Source organism: Camelus ferus, chromosome 13 (assembly GCF_009834535.1).
Source record: "Camelus ferus isolate YT-003-E chromosome 13, BCGSAC_Cfer_1.0, whole genome shotgun sequence".
Classification (NCBI taxonomy): domain Eukaryota; kingdom Metazoa; phylum Chordata; class Mammalia; order Artiodactyla; family Camelidae; genus Camelus; species Camelus ferus.
In genome coordinates this window covers 63989731-64006029 of record NC_045708.1, presented here as the reverse complement: position 1 = coordinate 64006029, position 16299 = coordinate 63989731, and the positions used below count along the sequence as shown (strand labels likewise).

At 43.9% G+C, this 16299-nt stretch overlaps 1 protein-coding gene across 3 annotated transcripts in view; it reads left to right on the top strand.

The window, feature by feature from the left end:
- Window positions 1–16299, top strand: part of DDAH1 (dimethylarginine dimethylaminohydrolase 1) — a 131082-nt gene that overhangs the window by 100412 nt on the left and 14371 nt on the right. For 2 of the 3 annotated variants that reach the window (XM_032494707.1, XM_032494709.1), the window contains one exon: window positions 227–346. In XM_032494707.1, the coding sequence (XP_032350598.1) occupies window positions 227–346 (120 nt within the window). Of the gene's footprint in view, window positions 1–226; window positions 347–8931; window positions 9051–16299 lie in introns of those variants that run through there. The other variant, XM_032494708.1, reaches the window with a different exon arrangement.

The window sequence follows — 16299 nt, the reverse complement described above, 5'->3', positions numbered from 1 at the left end:
AAGGAGCAGTCTTCTGCTCTTGCCCCTGAGGGGCAGTCTTCATTTAACTGGCGAGACCCAACCCTGTGGGTCCCAGTTTTTCTTCCAGACATTCAGGGGCCCTGGCAACATCCAGAGGAGCAAGAACATCTTGGGCAGGTTTAAAGCTTTTTTAGAATTATTCCGCAAAGCCAAACTGCTTGTGGTTTTTTTTTTTTTTTTTTTTGGTTTTTTTTTTTATTCCTAGGACTATGCGGTCTCCATGGTCCCTGTGGCTGACGCTCTGCACTTGAAGAGCTTCTGCAGCATGGCCGGGCCTAACCTGATCGCGATCGGGTCCAGTGAAGCTGCACAGAAAGCCCTCAAGGTAAACATAACACTTTGCTCTTTCCATGCAGTGCCAGCAAGCAAGGGTGGCAGGGAGAGAACGGCTTTCTCTGATGTGCACCGTCGCGACCTCACGTTCGTTAGGAACAGGGAACACCCAGCAAGCACTCTTCCTCTGAAGGACACCTGTAGGAGGAACTCTTCACTGGTGAATCATTCTTACTCACACACCAGGCTTCCTAGAAGGGCCGTGATGCAGAGCAATAAACACCACACTCATCACAGTTCTTTCCTCTGGGGAAACAGGACATCCCACCGGTAGAGTTGTCTGTACTGTTTTCTGTCTTAAGGCAGGTAGTCGGTACCCCAGGGGTCGTTATCTTATTCTTATCCTTTTATACGTCTGAACTATTTCATAATAATCTTTTAGAAAGCCGTGATTCAGAAGTACCTACAAATCTTAACCTCTTCATCTGCACTGGAATACTTAAATTTTAGGGAAGGCACTTTTCTCATTTCACAGATGAGAATAGGAAGGCCCAGAAGAATTATGACTTGCCTGGATCACACAGCCAGATCTAGAGTGGAAGGCCCTGGTAATGAAGAGGACCTTCCAGTGTGACAGTGCTGTAGATTTCAAAGGCACGTTCCTTCTCTGTAATTAACCTCCCTGCAAGATGATCTGGACACTTCGTAAGAGCAAAGACCAGGTCTGTTTTGCTCACACATGTGCTCCTTTGTGCTTGGCCCATGGGGGTCCCTAAGAAAATACCTGGTGAGTGAGGGATAAATGAACGAGGGAGGTGGTATTATCTCCATTTTGCAGGTAAGAACTAGATCCAGTGTCTCGCCCCAAGTCACAAGGGTGATACTGGACAGTGGGCTGGGACTGCTTACTGCCGCCTCCTCTCAGGTCGTCCCACACACCATACATGGCTCATTAAAGCACCAAGAAAGAAACTCTTAGGCAAAGAGAGGAGATCTGTGTGCCCTAAGGTATACAGTTTATCTGTTTGTCCCATTGGGTCTTTATTTGTCTTCGTCAGTGCTAGACTTGGTAAAGTTTGTCTGGGAAGCAATTGTGGCCTCCCAGTTGCTGAATTTCCTTGTCACTGAGAAAAAAAAAAAAGGCACAACCTAGAAGGTGAGGATTTTGTTTTATTTGGCGGACTTCCTGACGACGTCAAGCCCAGGAGGCAGGAGGCAGTAGGCAGCCTCTCAGATCGCTCTGAGGTACTGCTCAGAAGAGGTGAGGGGGGAGTCAACATATAGAGGAGTTTTGCAACAAAAACCAGGTAGTCAGAACATCAAAAGACCACTGTTAATTAAAACCAGACATCTCAAGTTAAGGAATTCAGCACTTTTCTTTGTATGGGAAGATGCAAAAGTCTGGGCTCATTGAAATCACTCCTTTGATATGCACCTTAGCTGTCTAGGGCCAGTGTCCTGTGCTTCCTCATCCTGCATTCCCTCCGGGAGCACCACTGGGGGTGGCTGCAAAGGCCAGGCTGCCTGTTTGTCTCCGTCCTGAGTTCCCTCTGCTCACTGTCGGGGGGGGGGGTGGCGGTAGTGGCTGATGACTTGAAGTCTGCAGCATCCTTTGTTTACTGATACGGCAGGCAGTATTTTTCATTTACAAAGGCTATGTCAACTTTCTACGTTTAAAAAAGACTGGTGCCTTGAAAGAAAACATTTGATGAACGGCGCCACTCATAGGATCTTCTAGCTTATTTTTCTCCTTAGGGGCTAATGTGGTGGCTCTCCATGGCAGCTGGGTTGGTCTGCACATGTCTGAAATTGATTACAAGAGAATGTCAACTGAAATGACTGCACAGCCTAAAAGTTGAGAGTTACCTTTTATTTGGTAGACATTTCTGAGGACTTGAACCCCTTAGAGCCCGGGATGACAGCCTCTCAGATCACTCTGAGAAACTGCTCCGAAGAGGTAGGGGAGGAGCCAGGATATATAGGAGCTTTACAACAAAGACCAGATAGTCGGAACATTAAAAGATTACTTGTTAACTGAAGAAAACCAGACATCTTAAGTTAAAGAATTTAGCGCTTTTCTACGTATGGGAGGAAGCAAACATTTGGGCTCACTGAATTCATTCCTTTGACAAGCACCTTGCTATCTAGGGCCAGCATCCTGTCCTTTCTTATTCTGAGTCCCCTCAGAGGGCACCACTGCGAGTGGCTGCAGAGGCCGGGCTGCGGGCTTGTCTTCACTGGGGGCGGGGGCCAGCAGCCACTGATGACTTGATGGCTTCAGCATACTTTGTTTACTGATACGGCTGGCAGTATTTTTCGTTCACAAGAAGGAAAAGACTGAGGCTCGCTTATACTCTGCCTTTGTGTGAATTAGCAGAAAGAACCTCCTCTGGGTAGACAAATCAGAAAAAGTAAACCCATCTGCCATTCTGGGTAAACTAAGTCCCTAACCCAGCTTGGTCCCAAACTCAATAAGCCCCTAACTCAAATTGGTCCCTAATTTAAATAGTCTGGAGAAACTAACACAACAAACTAAGAGATAACACAGTGTGGCTAACTAGCGCCAAGTTATATGAAATAGCCCTGACTTATTCAGAGGAGAATAAATTCCTTGAGGACCAGGTATTCAGAGAAAGCTTCGTGAAGAAAATGTGGCTAGATGGGGGTCTTGAAGGATTTGCCAGGGTGGCATTCAGTGAGAAAGTGTTCCAAGTGGGGACATGAAAGAAACAAAGACTGAGTAAAACACATTCATGAAATGTGAGCAAACTCACCCAACTAGTAAATTAGTTTTCTTGTGAGCTCCCAGAGACACAGCTGGATGGGGCAGGTAACGGCTGAAGAGGTAGGGACTTAAAAGTGAGCAGGAGGATGAGTTTATCTCCATGGAGTAGGAGTCTGGGTACCCACAGGCTCTGAGCCAATGAGGCTGTATTGCTACAGAGATGTTGGACATTCTTTTTGCAGAAGAAAAAAAAAATGGAGGGAGAAGACTGTGCAGTCAGAAAAGAGGGCCACCGATGACCTGGAGAAGGAAAGCCAGACCCCAAGTCCCATGAATGAATGCCTTGGCTCACATTTCTCCGTTCATCCTTCCTTTCCCATTGCCAAGTCCTCTAAGACCACATCTTTTAAGGGCGTCCCATGAGGATTTTATGGTCCTCCTTCCTTTAGAGTTCATTTGAGTTAGTGTTAATAATGATGTTCACTCTATACTTGAAACCTTCTGTGTCAGAAGCTATAAATAAGCCTCACTGACTAGAAAGGCATGCTTTGGAGATTGAATTTTCCATCAGCAAATGTGCTTCATAAACCATGGGCCTGTGGAGCTGGCAAAGGCCCACCTGCCATGTCCCTAGCATCAAAAAGGTCCGCTTACCTTGCAGCAAAAGCAGGGGGACAAAGTGAACCGAAGAATTTGACAGCTCCACGAAGGCAGGTTCTTGGGTCAGAAGTAGGTGGGTTGGTGAAATTCAGATTTAGTGAAACAAACTGCTTATTTGAGAACAGGTTTGGCTCCTGTATTAAAGCAATCAACAAAATTGATAGTGGGTAAGTCCTACCACTAATTTGGAGATAGAAATACTGATGACATTACAACAGATATTTCTGTAACAGAAAAAAACATTCTCCAAGTGAGACCTCAGCTTTTGTGATAACAACCTCTATTGCTTTGGGAATGAATTAAAATATTGTTATTGTTTACTTAAACAGTCAAGATTAAGATAAATGATCTTAAATTTTTTACATTTTAAATTAAAACCACATTAAGGAAAAATCAAACTTTAAAAAAATAAATACTGGTAGGCAGGAAAACAAGTGGGTGGAGACAAATACATCATTTACAAGTGACGTATCGGGTTTTTGTGTGGGTGGGGAGAGGTACTTAGGTTTATTTATGCTTTAGAGGAGGTACTGGGGATGGAACCCAGGACCTTGTGCATGCTAAGCACACGCTCTACCACTTGAGCTACACCCTCCTCCTGACAAGTAATGAAAGCATATCGGTTTTATTTTTCCCATTTCACAAGTGAAAATACTGAGGTCAGATGAAATGAGGCATTTTGAATTGGATCTCATGGTTCCAGAATCAGATTTCCTGGACCCTGATTCTCTTCACTCCAGTTGCCCACCCCACTCCAAACCCATTCTTTTTCTATTGGAAAGCCTCTTCTGATTGCTTTGCCGTGGATTGGTTCCAGCTAAGCTCCCTCTTTCTCCTCCCGTCTCTCCAACTATATTCCCATTTTTTGCTGGTATCAGGATCAGTTTCAAGGAAGATGTGAGTTTGGTCCCAGGTTGTTTTTCTTTTTTTCCTTTGCAAATCTGGATGTCTCAGGCTTGCCCCTGTAGAGAAGATCCTGGCCACTCGGGCGTGTCTTTGAAGGGACACAGCATTTAAAAAGAGGTGAATTGTGCCTTCCTGTGCCATGTACTGAAAGCCTGATTGCTTCCACATCTGTCACTGCTTGCTAAGTACTGGCTTCCTTCAGACTCTGAAAACTGCTTCTTGCATATTCATGCCAAGCTGAGAGCCTGAGGGTTTCTGGGTAGTCTTATCGCATTTAAAACACTTGGTAATGGGTTGCAGTCTATTCTTGATTAATGAAGTGAGTTCTTATGGAGGTAGTCATCATACCTGTCTAGGTTGTAGTTGAGTTAATAGTGTACGCATTGTATATTTAAATGAAATCATCCATCTAGAATGACTTTAGTAACTCTCTGCTAAAAAGCCCAGAACACATGTAATGCAGGGTACGCTGAACACAGAGTTGATCTAATACAGGGAAGGGAGAAAGGAGAACTTGTTATTACTGTATTTTACCACTGATGTGGCCAAAGTACTAGAGATTAGGTAGATTTGAAATTATTTAAGATATTTGATATCAAGTCTTACCCTAGAAATGCTATTATCTAAGCAAAATTAGCCTTCAAAGCAACCTGCCCTTGCTGTAGTTTCTCTCCCACACTTTCCATCCTTTTCTTCGTGTCCCTGGGCAACCACTACCCTCCTCCTGCTCCTCTAGCTATAAAAGAAAACGCTGTAAGAGTAATCAGTCCATGTCCAGGCAGTAGACCTACTAGGACTCTTCCAGAAGGAATGTTTGTCTTCTCAAAGAACATGAGAAACTCCAGTTGCTACGCAGCTGGAATGGCTGCTCACAACAGGAATTTGAACAAAAGACTCCAACCTCCAAATAATACATATTCCTTTAGCTCGTTCATTTAAAGTTAAACAAAAGACAAAACTGCTCTATGCTGTCAGCAGTCAGAATAGTAGTTACTTTAAGAAAGAGTGGGGGAGTCATGGTCTGGAAGGCCATCTTGTATGTTACACTTTAATTTTTAAAGTTTCATAAAAATACATGTATTGTTAGAGGTGGGCTGTGATTAACCTATAGAAATAATTCTTCCATAGCTGGGTCTAAGCCTCAAACCCCTGCTTTACCTTCTACATGATGACTGTCTTTTCTACTAACTAGCCTGGTTTTTTTTTTTTTAACTCAGAAAAATGACTGAAACTTTGTACTCCTTGATCAACATCTCCCATATCCCCATGCCTGCCAGCCTTTGCAAACCTTAGATAGATACAACCTTTCTATTGTCCTTTGTACATCAGTAATGTTGTGGAGGAAAAAAGTCATGATAAAGAGTAGATTTGCACCACATCTCATGTGTTCTTTTTCTACATCCATGCCAAAATTGACTTGCTTTCCAGGAACCTGCGTTAATTACAGGCTGTCTGTCCCAGGAGGACAGATTGTAATTCTCGCCCTCAGGAGGGACTCACAGTCCTGATTTCTAACTTAGTCTCCTTGGTAGTGTTCAGTCTTCCAGGAAGTTGAGGGGGGACGGGGGGAAGGAAGGAAGGAAGGATGGAGAGAAGGGAAGGAAGGGGGAAGGAGTGACACTTAGCTTAAACTTACCTGAAACCAATCAGATGAGGAAGCTGCGGCCCTCCCCAAGCCCAGAGCTCCCGGGGCTGCGGTGCTGACAAGTTAGGGGGCTGTGCCCACTGCCGGCAGTGTGGCAAGAGGAGCATTCTCACTTCCTAACCTACCCCCACACCGAAAACAGGTATTTTTCTCCTTTAGGCACCTGCAGTTTTGTTTAGTGGCCTTTCTTTTATTAATAATTCTGTTCTTTTGTATCACAATGAATTATTGTTTAAGAACACTTATTCTTAATAGAATACTAAAAGGATGGGGTGAGGAAAGACTTGCAAGATCACCACTCCATTTTTTGTGTCTTGGTCATGTAAGTGGAGCTGAAATATAGTACGTGGAATTCCAGTAGACTTGTAATTTTAAATTAAAATGGTCATAATGCATCTTGATGGAAATGTCTTTAGGGTTTTTGATCTGCTTCCTGAAATAAATTGCATTTGTAAGATTCCTTGCATGAGGATGTGGCTGCTTGCTTTGAGCTAATTTAAATTGCATAGGACACAGTGTGTTTTTCTTTTGAATGACTAACTAAATAATAGAGCTCACTCAGACAGTATTTCCTCTCATTTTGACTCAGCTTCAGCATTGATTTTATGTCCAAAAATGTCCATGTTATTTTATAGGTGGTCATATAAAAAAATGAAGTTGGAAAAATCCTCAATGTGTTTGGATTTTGTATGTTTTTTTAATTTGCCTGGAATTTCCTCAGATGACAACTGGAACAGCCGTAGCAGAAACCAAAAGGCAGAATGAAAGCTAACTGGTATCAACAGGGTGGTTAAATGGAAAAATAAAGACTTTGCATTTTTATTTGTTGTCACAGGGAATTATAGCCCGTAGCCACAAGATTTCCCACTGTGGGTCTCCGCTATGAAAGACAAATTGACAATCCATTGTAGGTTTAATTTAGTCTTATTATCTGCTTGTCTGTTGCAGCTGTACTCACCAGATCCACAAGACAATGATTTTTTTGGAAAAAATCTGCCATGCCCGAATTAACAAATTAAAACACAAAACCATTTGCCATGACTCTGAGTTTGTAACAACTGTTTATGCTCCTTTTCCTGGCAGCAGTTGCCTTATCTGACAATATTCCCAGAGCTGGATGCCAACAAGCCTGGGGTGGCCAAATAAAATGCTTTGGCGTGATAGGGCAATAAATAATCTGGAGCTGCAAGGCCGGAGCAACCATGCTGAGTAGCAGCACTAGTCCCAGGGCAGGAAGCAGACAAAACTGGCCAAGTAGGAGAAAGGGGATAATGGCGTTTGGGGTTTTTTTTCCCCTCTTGAGGTCGCAAGAAAATGCCAAAGAAGAAAAGGAAGAAATTATATTTAAAGTGCTGTTCATTCCGTCCGTTATATGATGGGACGTCCGAAAGTGTTCAGCAGACTCCATGGGATGTGGGAGGGGGAACTCAAGCTCCTTGTTAGGTGATTGAGTAAATGGCCTTATAAGGGGTCTTTCAATCCAAGACTCTTGCTTAAAAGAAGCCTCTATGTGCCTTTAAATTAGTGGTTCCTGATGAGAGGTATGGTTTAAAAATCACCTCAGGAACTTTCTGAAAACTCAGTGCCCTGGGCCTATGTCAGAAGATTCTGGTGTTCTGAGCCTGGAATCAAGCCCAGGGATTTGCATTTTTCAAAAGCTCCACAGGAGATTCTGGTGCACAGACTAAGTTGAGAGCCACTGCCTCCAAGGATTCCTGCAACTTGCAAAAGCACCTAGCTTAGGATCCTGACTGATGTGCGCCTGGAGAAGCCAAGCACTGTGTAACAGAGGTACAAAAGAGCATATTCCAAATAGCAGTAAGAATTAGAGAAAGTTAAAGCCATCAAGGCAGGGAAGGGATAGCCTAGCACCCACGGGGTCCTGGGTTCAAGCCCCAGTGCCTCCATTAAAAATAAATAAATAAACCTGGTTACCTCCCCCCACCAAAAAAAAAGTAAAAAGTAAAAAAATAAAGTCATTGGAAGTTAGAGGCTCCTTTCTCTTTTGCTGCCTGGAGTTCAATACTATATAACTTAAAATACAATACCTAACTGGGTAGTAACTTGAATGCCATCATGCAATCCATTTGGCATGATAAAATTCCTTTTTAAAATATTCTGAGTTACCAAAATCACTAATGGGATTGTTTTTGGGGAACGGGAAGTTTGCATTTGACTTGGGTTTCCACCCCCACTGCCCCAAAACACGCACAGCACACTCACACACACAGGAAAACCTAACAATGGGACCTGATCTTGACGTGTGAAGGCTGGTGCCAAAGAGAATAAAAGGTTGAACTTCACATCATGACTGATATTAGAGAAGAACTTACTTTTAAAAATAATCATATGTTGATTCTCCTAAAGAAGCATCGTTGTCTAAAGGGCCATAATGGCTGTGAGCAAAGCCGGGAACGTAGAACCCAAACTCACAGGCGCCCGCCTCCAGCCGGCCCCACGTGACCCGTGTCGCCTATAGCAGCCTCGTCCCAGAAAAACATCGTTGAATGAGCCTCACTTGGGGAACCGGGGGCTTCACTCCTTCCCGTTGGAAATTTCATGACGGGCAGTCAAGATGAAGGACCCTGTCTCAAACTTGGCAAAAAGGAGCAACCATTCAATTCTGAAGCACCCAGCGGCAGAGATAGTTCCCAAGTGGGTTCACCGCAGACTCTTGACCGCTGTGCCGTTGTGCTTTCAGTGGCTGCAGGTGCTGGAAGGCTGGTGCTTAGCTGGACATTTCCATGCCTGTCTGAGGACAGAACACTGCAGAGGACTCCGTCCTGGCTCCGTTTTCCTCTGAGGAGGCGCAATTATTATTATTATTACATCTATAATTAATATGTTGCATTAATTACACTAATTACAATTAATATAATCAGAATTATGTAATAGTAGAAATCTAATTATACATTATATAATTATAATTAGTTATAATAATTATATAACGTAATTATTATATACTAATATTCAATTATTAATTCAATTCTTCAAATATTATTATGTATTATAACTAATATAGTTTTTAAATTGGGTATCTAACAACATCATTTCTTAATTCATAGATAAAAATCTGATAGGAAAAAAGAAGGTAGTTTCCAAAACTTTTTATTGCAGTCTCTTCTCTTTCAAAATTCAACTGAAAACCAAAAGCAATTGAAAGGAGACCCCAGTCGAGTCTGCAGCTTGGGCTTCTTGAGCGTCATACAGCGGTGTTTACTGAGCAGCAACTACATGAGAGATGCTGTCCCACGCACAGGGGACCCTGAGGTGGGGAGACGCAGTCTCTGCCCTCGGGGCCCCTCCAGGTGAACTGGGGAAACGGGACAGTGTCACAGTGTAACGTAAGGCAAATGCCTAATAAATGGCCCAGCGCCCGAGGAGAGGAGACAGGAGGTCCCAGGAAGAAGGGATCCCGGGGGACCTGAGTGAACAGTAGGTCGCAGCTGGCACAAAGGAGGCGGGGTCACTACGAATGGGACACCTGGGGGAAACCTAGTTTGTAATCAACAGACCGGGGCGAGAACGGGGATGTGTGCAGGGAAAGGAAGAGTTCAGGTCTAAGAAATAAGTTGGGGCTGATCTGAAAGTAAAGGAACTGGGGAGTTCTTGTCTGCAGGCTGTGGGGCGCCATTCACAGGTTTTAACAAAGGTGTAAAGGGTGGTTATGTCAGAAAGACCCACCTGCTGTTACTCCTGGAGTGATTCAACAGGAAGAAGATTAGGAATGATAAAAGTACTGCAGATACTAACTGCTGTATATAAAACAGATAGATAGCAAGCTCAGGGAACTGTACTCAATATCTTGTGGTAACCTGTAATGAAAAGGAATATGAAAAGGAATGTATATATGTATAACAGAATCACTCTGCTGTACACCAGAAATTAGCACCACATTGTAAGCTGACTACACTTAAATTAAAAAAAAAAAATAGGTACCATCACATAGTCCAGAAGTAAAGGAGAAGAGGGTCTGGACTAGGGACCCAGCCATGACAATGGAGAGGGCCATGCAGGGGGGTGAGTTCTATTTAGAGAAGTAACAGAACGTTATAACCGATGGACTTGAAAGGGCAGGGGAGGGAAAAGGATTAGGTCAACACTTGGACAGACATTTATAGACCTCCTGTCCTGTACCGGGCGCTGTGCTAGGCCCTAGGGGCTCAATGATCAACGAAATTGCTTCAGACTTGACTACCAGATGGGGTGCCTTTGGTGGAACTGTCAGAAAAGAGTTCAAACTTTCCCTGTCACCATAAATTCGCAGGAACGAACCATAGGAAATTGGTGGGCAGACTGTGCTGCTGGATCTCACTGACCTAGATTCACATTCTGAGAACTGAGCGGATACTCAGACACATGCAGCTGACGGCGGCTCCGGTGGACAGCCGGCGTCTGAGCGCTTGCAGGACACTATCGGAGTTGGGTTCCATTTCGCTTTCCACTGGCAGCAGCCAGCGGCTCATCTGAATTTGGAATCTCTGTCCTCTACCCTTTTCCATTATTTTTTTTATTATCTATTCACTCTCAAAGCACATGAAAAAAAATCACTTTAACATTTGCACACCCTCCATCTCCAGCCGTGTCCTATTGTTTCCTGGCTGAATCAAGTTGGCAAAAGACCACAAAAAAAAAAACTCAGGATGATTTCTGCCTCATGGGCTGAAATTGTACATCACAGCATGACATATGTGACACTGTCACCAGGCCAACACCAGTACCCTTGATGCTGAGGGGATTAGGAAATGTGTCAGTTGAGCTGGAGAGAGGATGGCTGAGTTTTGGGTTACTGTTTCTCCGCGGACATCACATGGATTGAATGCCTTCAGTGTTGTGAGTATCCTATTGCTTGGCTGAAGGCTAATAAAGCATATGGTAAAACGTAGACACTAAATTAGAAGTGACATTTTAACCCCAAATTATTCTCCAGCTTTGAGGGAAAACATCTGCACTACCGGGTACAGTACAGGGACTTGGACCTTCGTTGGAAATAACGACACGCAAGAGAAACAAAAGTAAATTTGCCGCCACCTTCCTGCAAAACCATTCCAGCAGTATTACCCCACTTTTAATAATTACTTAACCGTTCCTCCTTGTTTTCATCTTTCAAAATGTCACGTTAGTCAGGCCATCGCTAAGAATCTTTCTAAATCTGTTCTTCATGTAATAGTCACTGGATGCTGTAGTTGAGACCCAGTATTACTCAGACCATCTGTGTACAGATGTAAAAAGCCTTGAAGATTGGTTACAACAAGCCATTCCCTTTTATCTCTCTCTGAAGTAGGACCAAGTTCAAAGCTATGACCACATATCCAGAGGTGACTCTTGATACAGAGTTAAAAAAAAAAAAACAATTAGAAGCTAAATTGATGTTGGAAAGGTGTTGAATTTATTACATTCTGTGCACATTTTCTAATCATTCATTTCTTTTTCCATCCTCACCCTGGCCAGTGATAAGAACTCAGTATAGACTGGCTACTAGTAGTTGTAATATCAACGGTGGTAATAATACCATTTAGGTGTGAGGATCATGTTAATTTAATTCAGAAAGTCTAAGTAACAGGTTTTCAAACTTTTGTGTCCCCAGGAATCACACAGAGTGCACATTTGAAATGCACAGTGCATTTCTGGGGTTTGCCACAAGAAATTCTGACTTAGCAAGACTGGCATGAAACCCAGGCACCACTGCATGATTCAGATGCAGGTAGTCCCTAGACCGCACGGTGAGAAGCACGGCCTCCGTCTGGAATTCACCAGCCATCAGGTCCTACGTTAGCATTTGGAGAGGGGAGCGGAATTCATGGCAAAAGTAAATTGCTATGTCTTTGGACAGAAAATGCCACCTAATATCATTCAAAGTAGTATCATATTGAATAAAATTACCTGCACTTCAGAGAAATAGCTTTCATGTGATAGAAAACCATGCAGAACTTCACTAGATTAGTGCAGTACAAAAGCCTGTGAACAGCTAACTTTTCTTTAAAGTGCTGTGTCTTTTTAGGAGGAAATGCTTACAGGATAAATGATATCATGTATCCCATCTAATGTCTTTCTCTGTTGATAACATTTGAAGGTTAAAATATGGGGCGCCTGCAGTGAGTGCTTATTGCCCTAATCCTCATTAAGCACCCAGGCTCTTAGACTTGAATAGAAAATTCTGCAGGTCTAAAGTCCTGTGGCTTGGAAACAAACATGATACTAAAATCTTCTTGTAGAAATAGTGGAAGGAGGAGGGAAAGCCAGATCTCTCCTTGGATAGGAAGTTTGTGTGGTGCTGTCCCTGAACTTATTAGTGAGAATTTGAGAAGGGCCCCTGGAGAGCACCCACAGCTGATGGAAGCCGAAAATTCGGTGACAAGTACTGACAGGCCCAGGAGGACGCGGCACACGCGCCGACGGGCAGCTCTCCCAGGCTCTTCACTCAAGGTTGAGGTCTGAGTGTGTCTTGTAAGAAGTTGCATCAGGAGCTTTAGGAGGATTTTAAGAGTTACTGAAATGCTGAAATGCGCTGCCTAAAGATCTTTCATTCATTCGACATTTAACGAACATGTGCTGAGCGCCTGCCCCAGGTCAAGCCCTGCACAGAGGGCCAGTGATGTGACTGTGCCTCTCCAGAAGCTTCTAATAATCATCTGTTCTCCTGGGATGACTTGGATGCCCTGACTCAATTCAGTCCGAACAGTAGCCTAAAGGGATGGAGGTCAAAATACATACAGTGGGGATGTAAAAAAATATTACTCTCTGAATCAGTTGATGACAGTCAGCTGGTTGCCCCCTCCAACTTCCATACCACCCTCCCTTCTTATTAATTGAACCTTGAGTTTTAAATGAGCCCATTGCCACTTGGGATAAAGTCCACATTTCTCAGCTTTCTTTGTCCTGCGTATAACAGTGAGACTAAGTATTGCCCAATGAGATGAAAGCAGAGGTGTTGGTATGAGATCCAGGAAGCCTGGATTTGAAAGGGAGGAACTGCACCCTTCTCTCCTTCCTGAATCTTGCTTTTTGATAAAAGGATGTGATGGCTGGAGCACAAACAGCCATTTTACACCATGAGGACAAGGGCTATATGACAGAACAAAAAGACAGACGGAACCTCAACCCACGGTGGCTTTTAAGTCACCACGCTACACTACAACCTCAAAACTCCTTTTATGTGGGAGAGAAATAAACTTTTTTAAGTTGTTTTGAGGGAGCAGGTTTTTCCGTTACAGACAAATTTAGTTCTCAGTGATAAAAGTTGTTGTCTTCACTAGCCATTAACAGAAAACCTAGTACAAGCTGGCCGAAACAACAAAGGAGAGTTATTGGTCCGTGTGGCTCTGAAGTAACACAGACTTTAGCATAGGTTTGCTGGGCCTGCTCAGTGATGCCTTCAAAGAAGCAGATTCTTGTGTCTCTCTTCACCTCCCACAGACGAGCTTGATTGTAAAGCTGGCTCCTCCTCAGGGGAGCACAGTTGTTGCCAGTAGCTTCTGGCTGCCTGCCTGCTCACCCACATTCAGGGCAGGGGGACATCAGTCCTCTCAGAAAAGTAAGGGAGCTTCTTTCGGATCATGGCCATCCTCATTAGTCATCTGCCCGTCCTTGAACCACTGACATAACCAGGGGATGAATTACACTGGAGCTGCAGTGTCCTGACCTCATCAAGGCATGTTGGGCACCGCCGCAAACTCACACAGGTGCTGTGGCAGAAATTTTATATTTTCAAAAAGAACATGGACACACCTGTCAAATATCACACACAATTACACTAGCAAGTTGTTTGGACCCAACTGCTTAATAAACAAAAATGTTAGGTTTGTGGGGTTTTATTTTGTTTGGTTGGTTGGTTGGTTTGGTATCTGTTTGATTTTTCTTTTCTTGGCCTCGAGACGCCGTGGAAATTTTACTGAGACATGGGTACTGTGAACCAGGAAAGGAAACTTGGGCCTAGAGCCTCAGTGCTGGAGCCCGAGGTGGAATTAGCTTCCCCCAGGTTGTGTGGGCTCACGGGGAGGTGTGGAGATGCAATGAAAACGGGGCGGTTGGTAAGAAAGCAGAGGAGAGGTGTGTGGGAGGCAGCCCCAGGGCCCACCATGGGTGCGCTAAACCCTGAATTCCTCTTAGGGAGAGAATTGCCTCCTTTGTTTTGGAAAATACATTAATTCTTTGGGGTGAAAGGTGAAAGCCTTGAAGGCTTGGGGTCAGCAGGGAACAATACAGCGAAAGAGGAAGTGAAAGTGTTCTTCATTAGAAGCAATGGGAGTGTGGAGACAGGGAAAGAGGAGAGGAAAGGTGAGCGGTCTGAACTGCTAGGCAGGGTTGTCAAGTCTTCGCAGAACGTCAGCGTTTGGCATTCGATTTTAAGTGTTTATATCACTGCAATGCTCTAACCTGCCAAACTTGAGAAAACTCTATTACCTTATGTGAATAGGGTTTTTTTTAGGCAATCAAAGAAAGATTGAGGTCCTTCCTATGTTGAAAATAGGGCCGGCACCTGTAAAATAATTGTGTCTCCCAAGGGATATAATTCAGTGGAAACTGGGGCCAGAGATAACATGAGAATATAAGCTGCCTTCTTTCCTCTCCCACCCTCTACCCCCTAAATTGGTAGAAATTATAGAAAAGGCACAGAATAGTCGTTCTCAATCCTGTGTACATATGAGAGTCCCCTGGAGAGCATTTAAAAAGAAATACTGATGTTTTTCCCCACTCCAGACCAAGTAAATAAAAAATCTCTATGGTTGGGGCCCAGAAATCAATATATTTTTTAAAAGCTCTGCCAGATGATTCTAAGATGTAGCTGAGGCTGAGAACCACTGGCCTAGGACATTCCACAAATCAAGAAATAGAGGTACAAGGCAAGCTAACTCGATCTGGAGGGGAAGAGAGACCCCTTAACTGGGAGTGGAGGAGAGGGCAGGGGAGGAGTTGACATTGCTCCTCTTGGTTCCACTTCAATTCTCTCCACCAAACCAAGCCATTAGAACTGAGTCACGGACTGAGGCATGAGGCCTGGGAGCTAGTCTGCACTTCACTACCTTTGTGTGATTTTCAGGAAGCCACTTAATCTTTCCTCTCTCTGAGCCTCTGTTAAAGGGAAGAGGGCTTGATAATGCCCACATTTCTGCCGAGCTGTTGCTATTACAACTTACAGTTGTTGGTTTTCTATAAAATGACATCATTTTCCCCAGGTGCTCAGGGTACCTTATCAACATTCACTGTCTGACACTAACAAAGGCTAAATCCACACAGAAACCATGATTTCTCCTCCCCGTTTCAGAACTGTAAAACCTGAAATGCAGAGAGCCCAGGTAGCTCCCCACACAAGAGACGGCAAGGTAGGGGTGCCTGCCTTCGTCCTCAGCCGTGGTTTGGTTGTCATTTACAAGGGGTTGGGGATTTCTTACACAAGACATGTGGGGACCACAGCTGTTTGCTTAAACACCAATCCGTGTCCTTTCAGGGATCTTCTTAATTCAGAGGAAGAATAGAAGAGTAAAGGGTACACTGACTTGGAAGTTTGATTTCTCTCTCTCTTTTTCTTTTTCTGGCTATTTTTCCTCCTGTCTCCTGTAAGTATCCTCTCTTCTTTTAAAGTATGAATAGACAGCTTTCTCCTAAAAGCAGTGGTTCTCAACCAAAGGCAACTTTGCCCCCAACGAGAGCATCTAGCATTGTCTGGAGATATTTTTGTCAAAATGTCAGGGGTCGGGGAGTGGATGCTGCTGGCATGTGGTGGTCGCTGGCCAGGGACGCTGCTAAACAGCCTGCAGTGCACCGGCCAGCCCTCACACAGAGGGATGATCCAGCCTGAAATGTCAGTAGTGTTGAGGCTAAGAAGCTCCATCCTAAAACATGAAGGAGATTTGTCAGCCCCGTTTCACAGAAATTTCAGTTTCTGAGCATATCACTGTTAAAACGCTTACCCTTGATGCATTTAGCAACAGGATAACTCCTGAAGATCAAGTAGGTCATGACAGCAAGAGTGTTCTTCAGTAGTAGGGAATTCAGTAAAGATATACAGTCCCAAGATTTATTAGATTTTTTGTGTAACATTGTTTACAGGCATCAGAACTACTTAGTA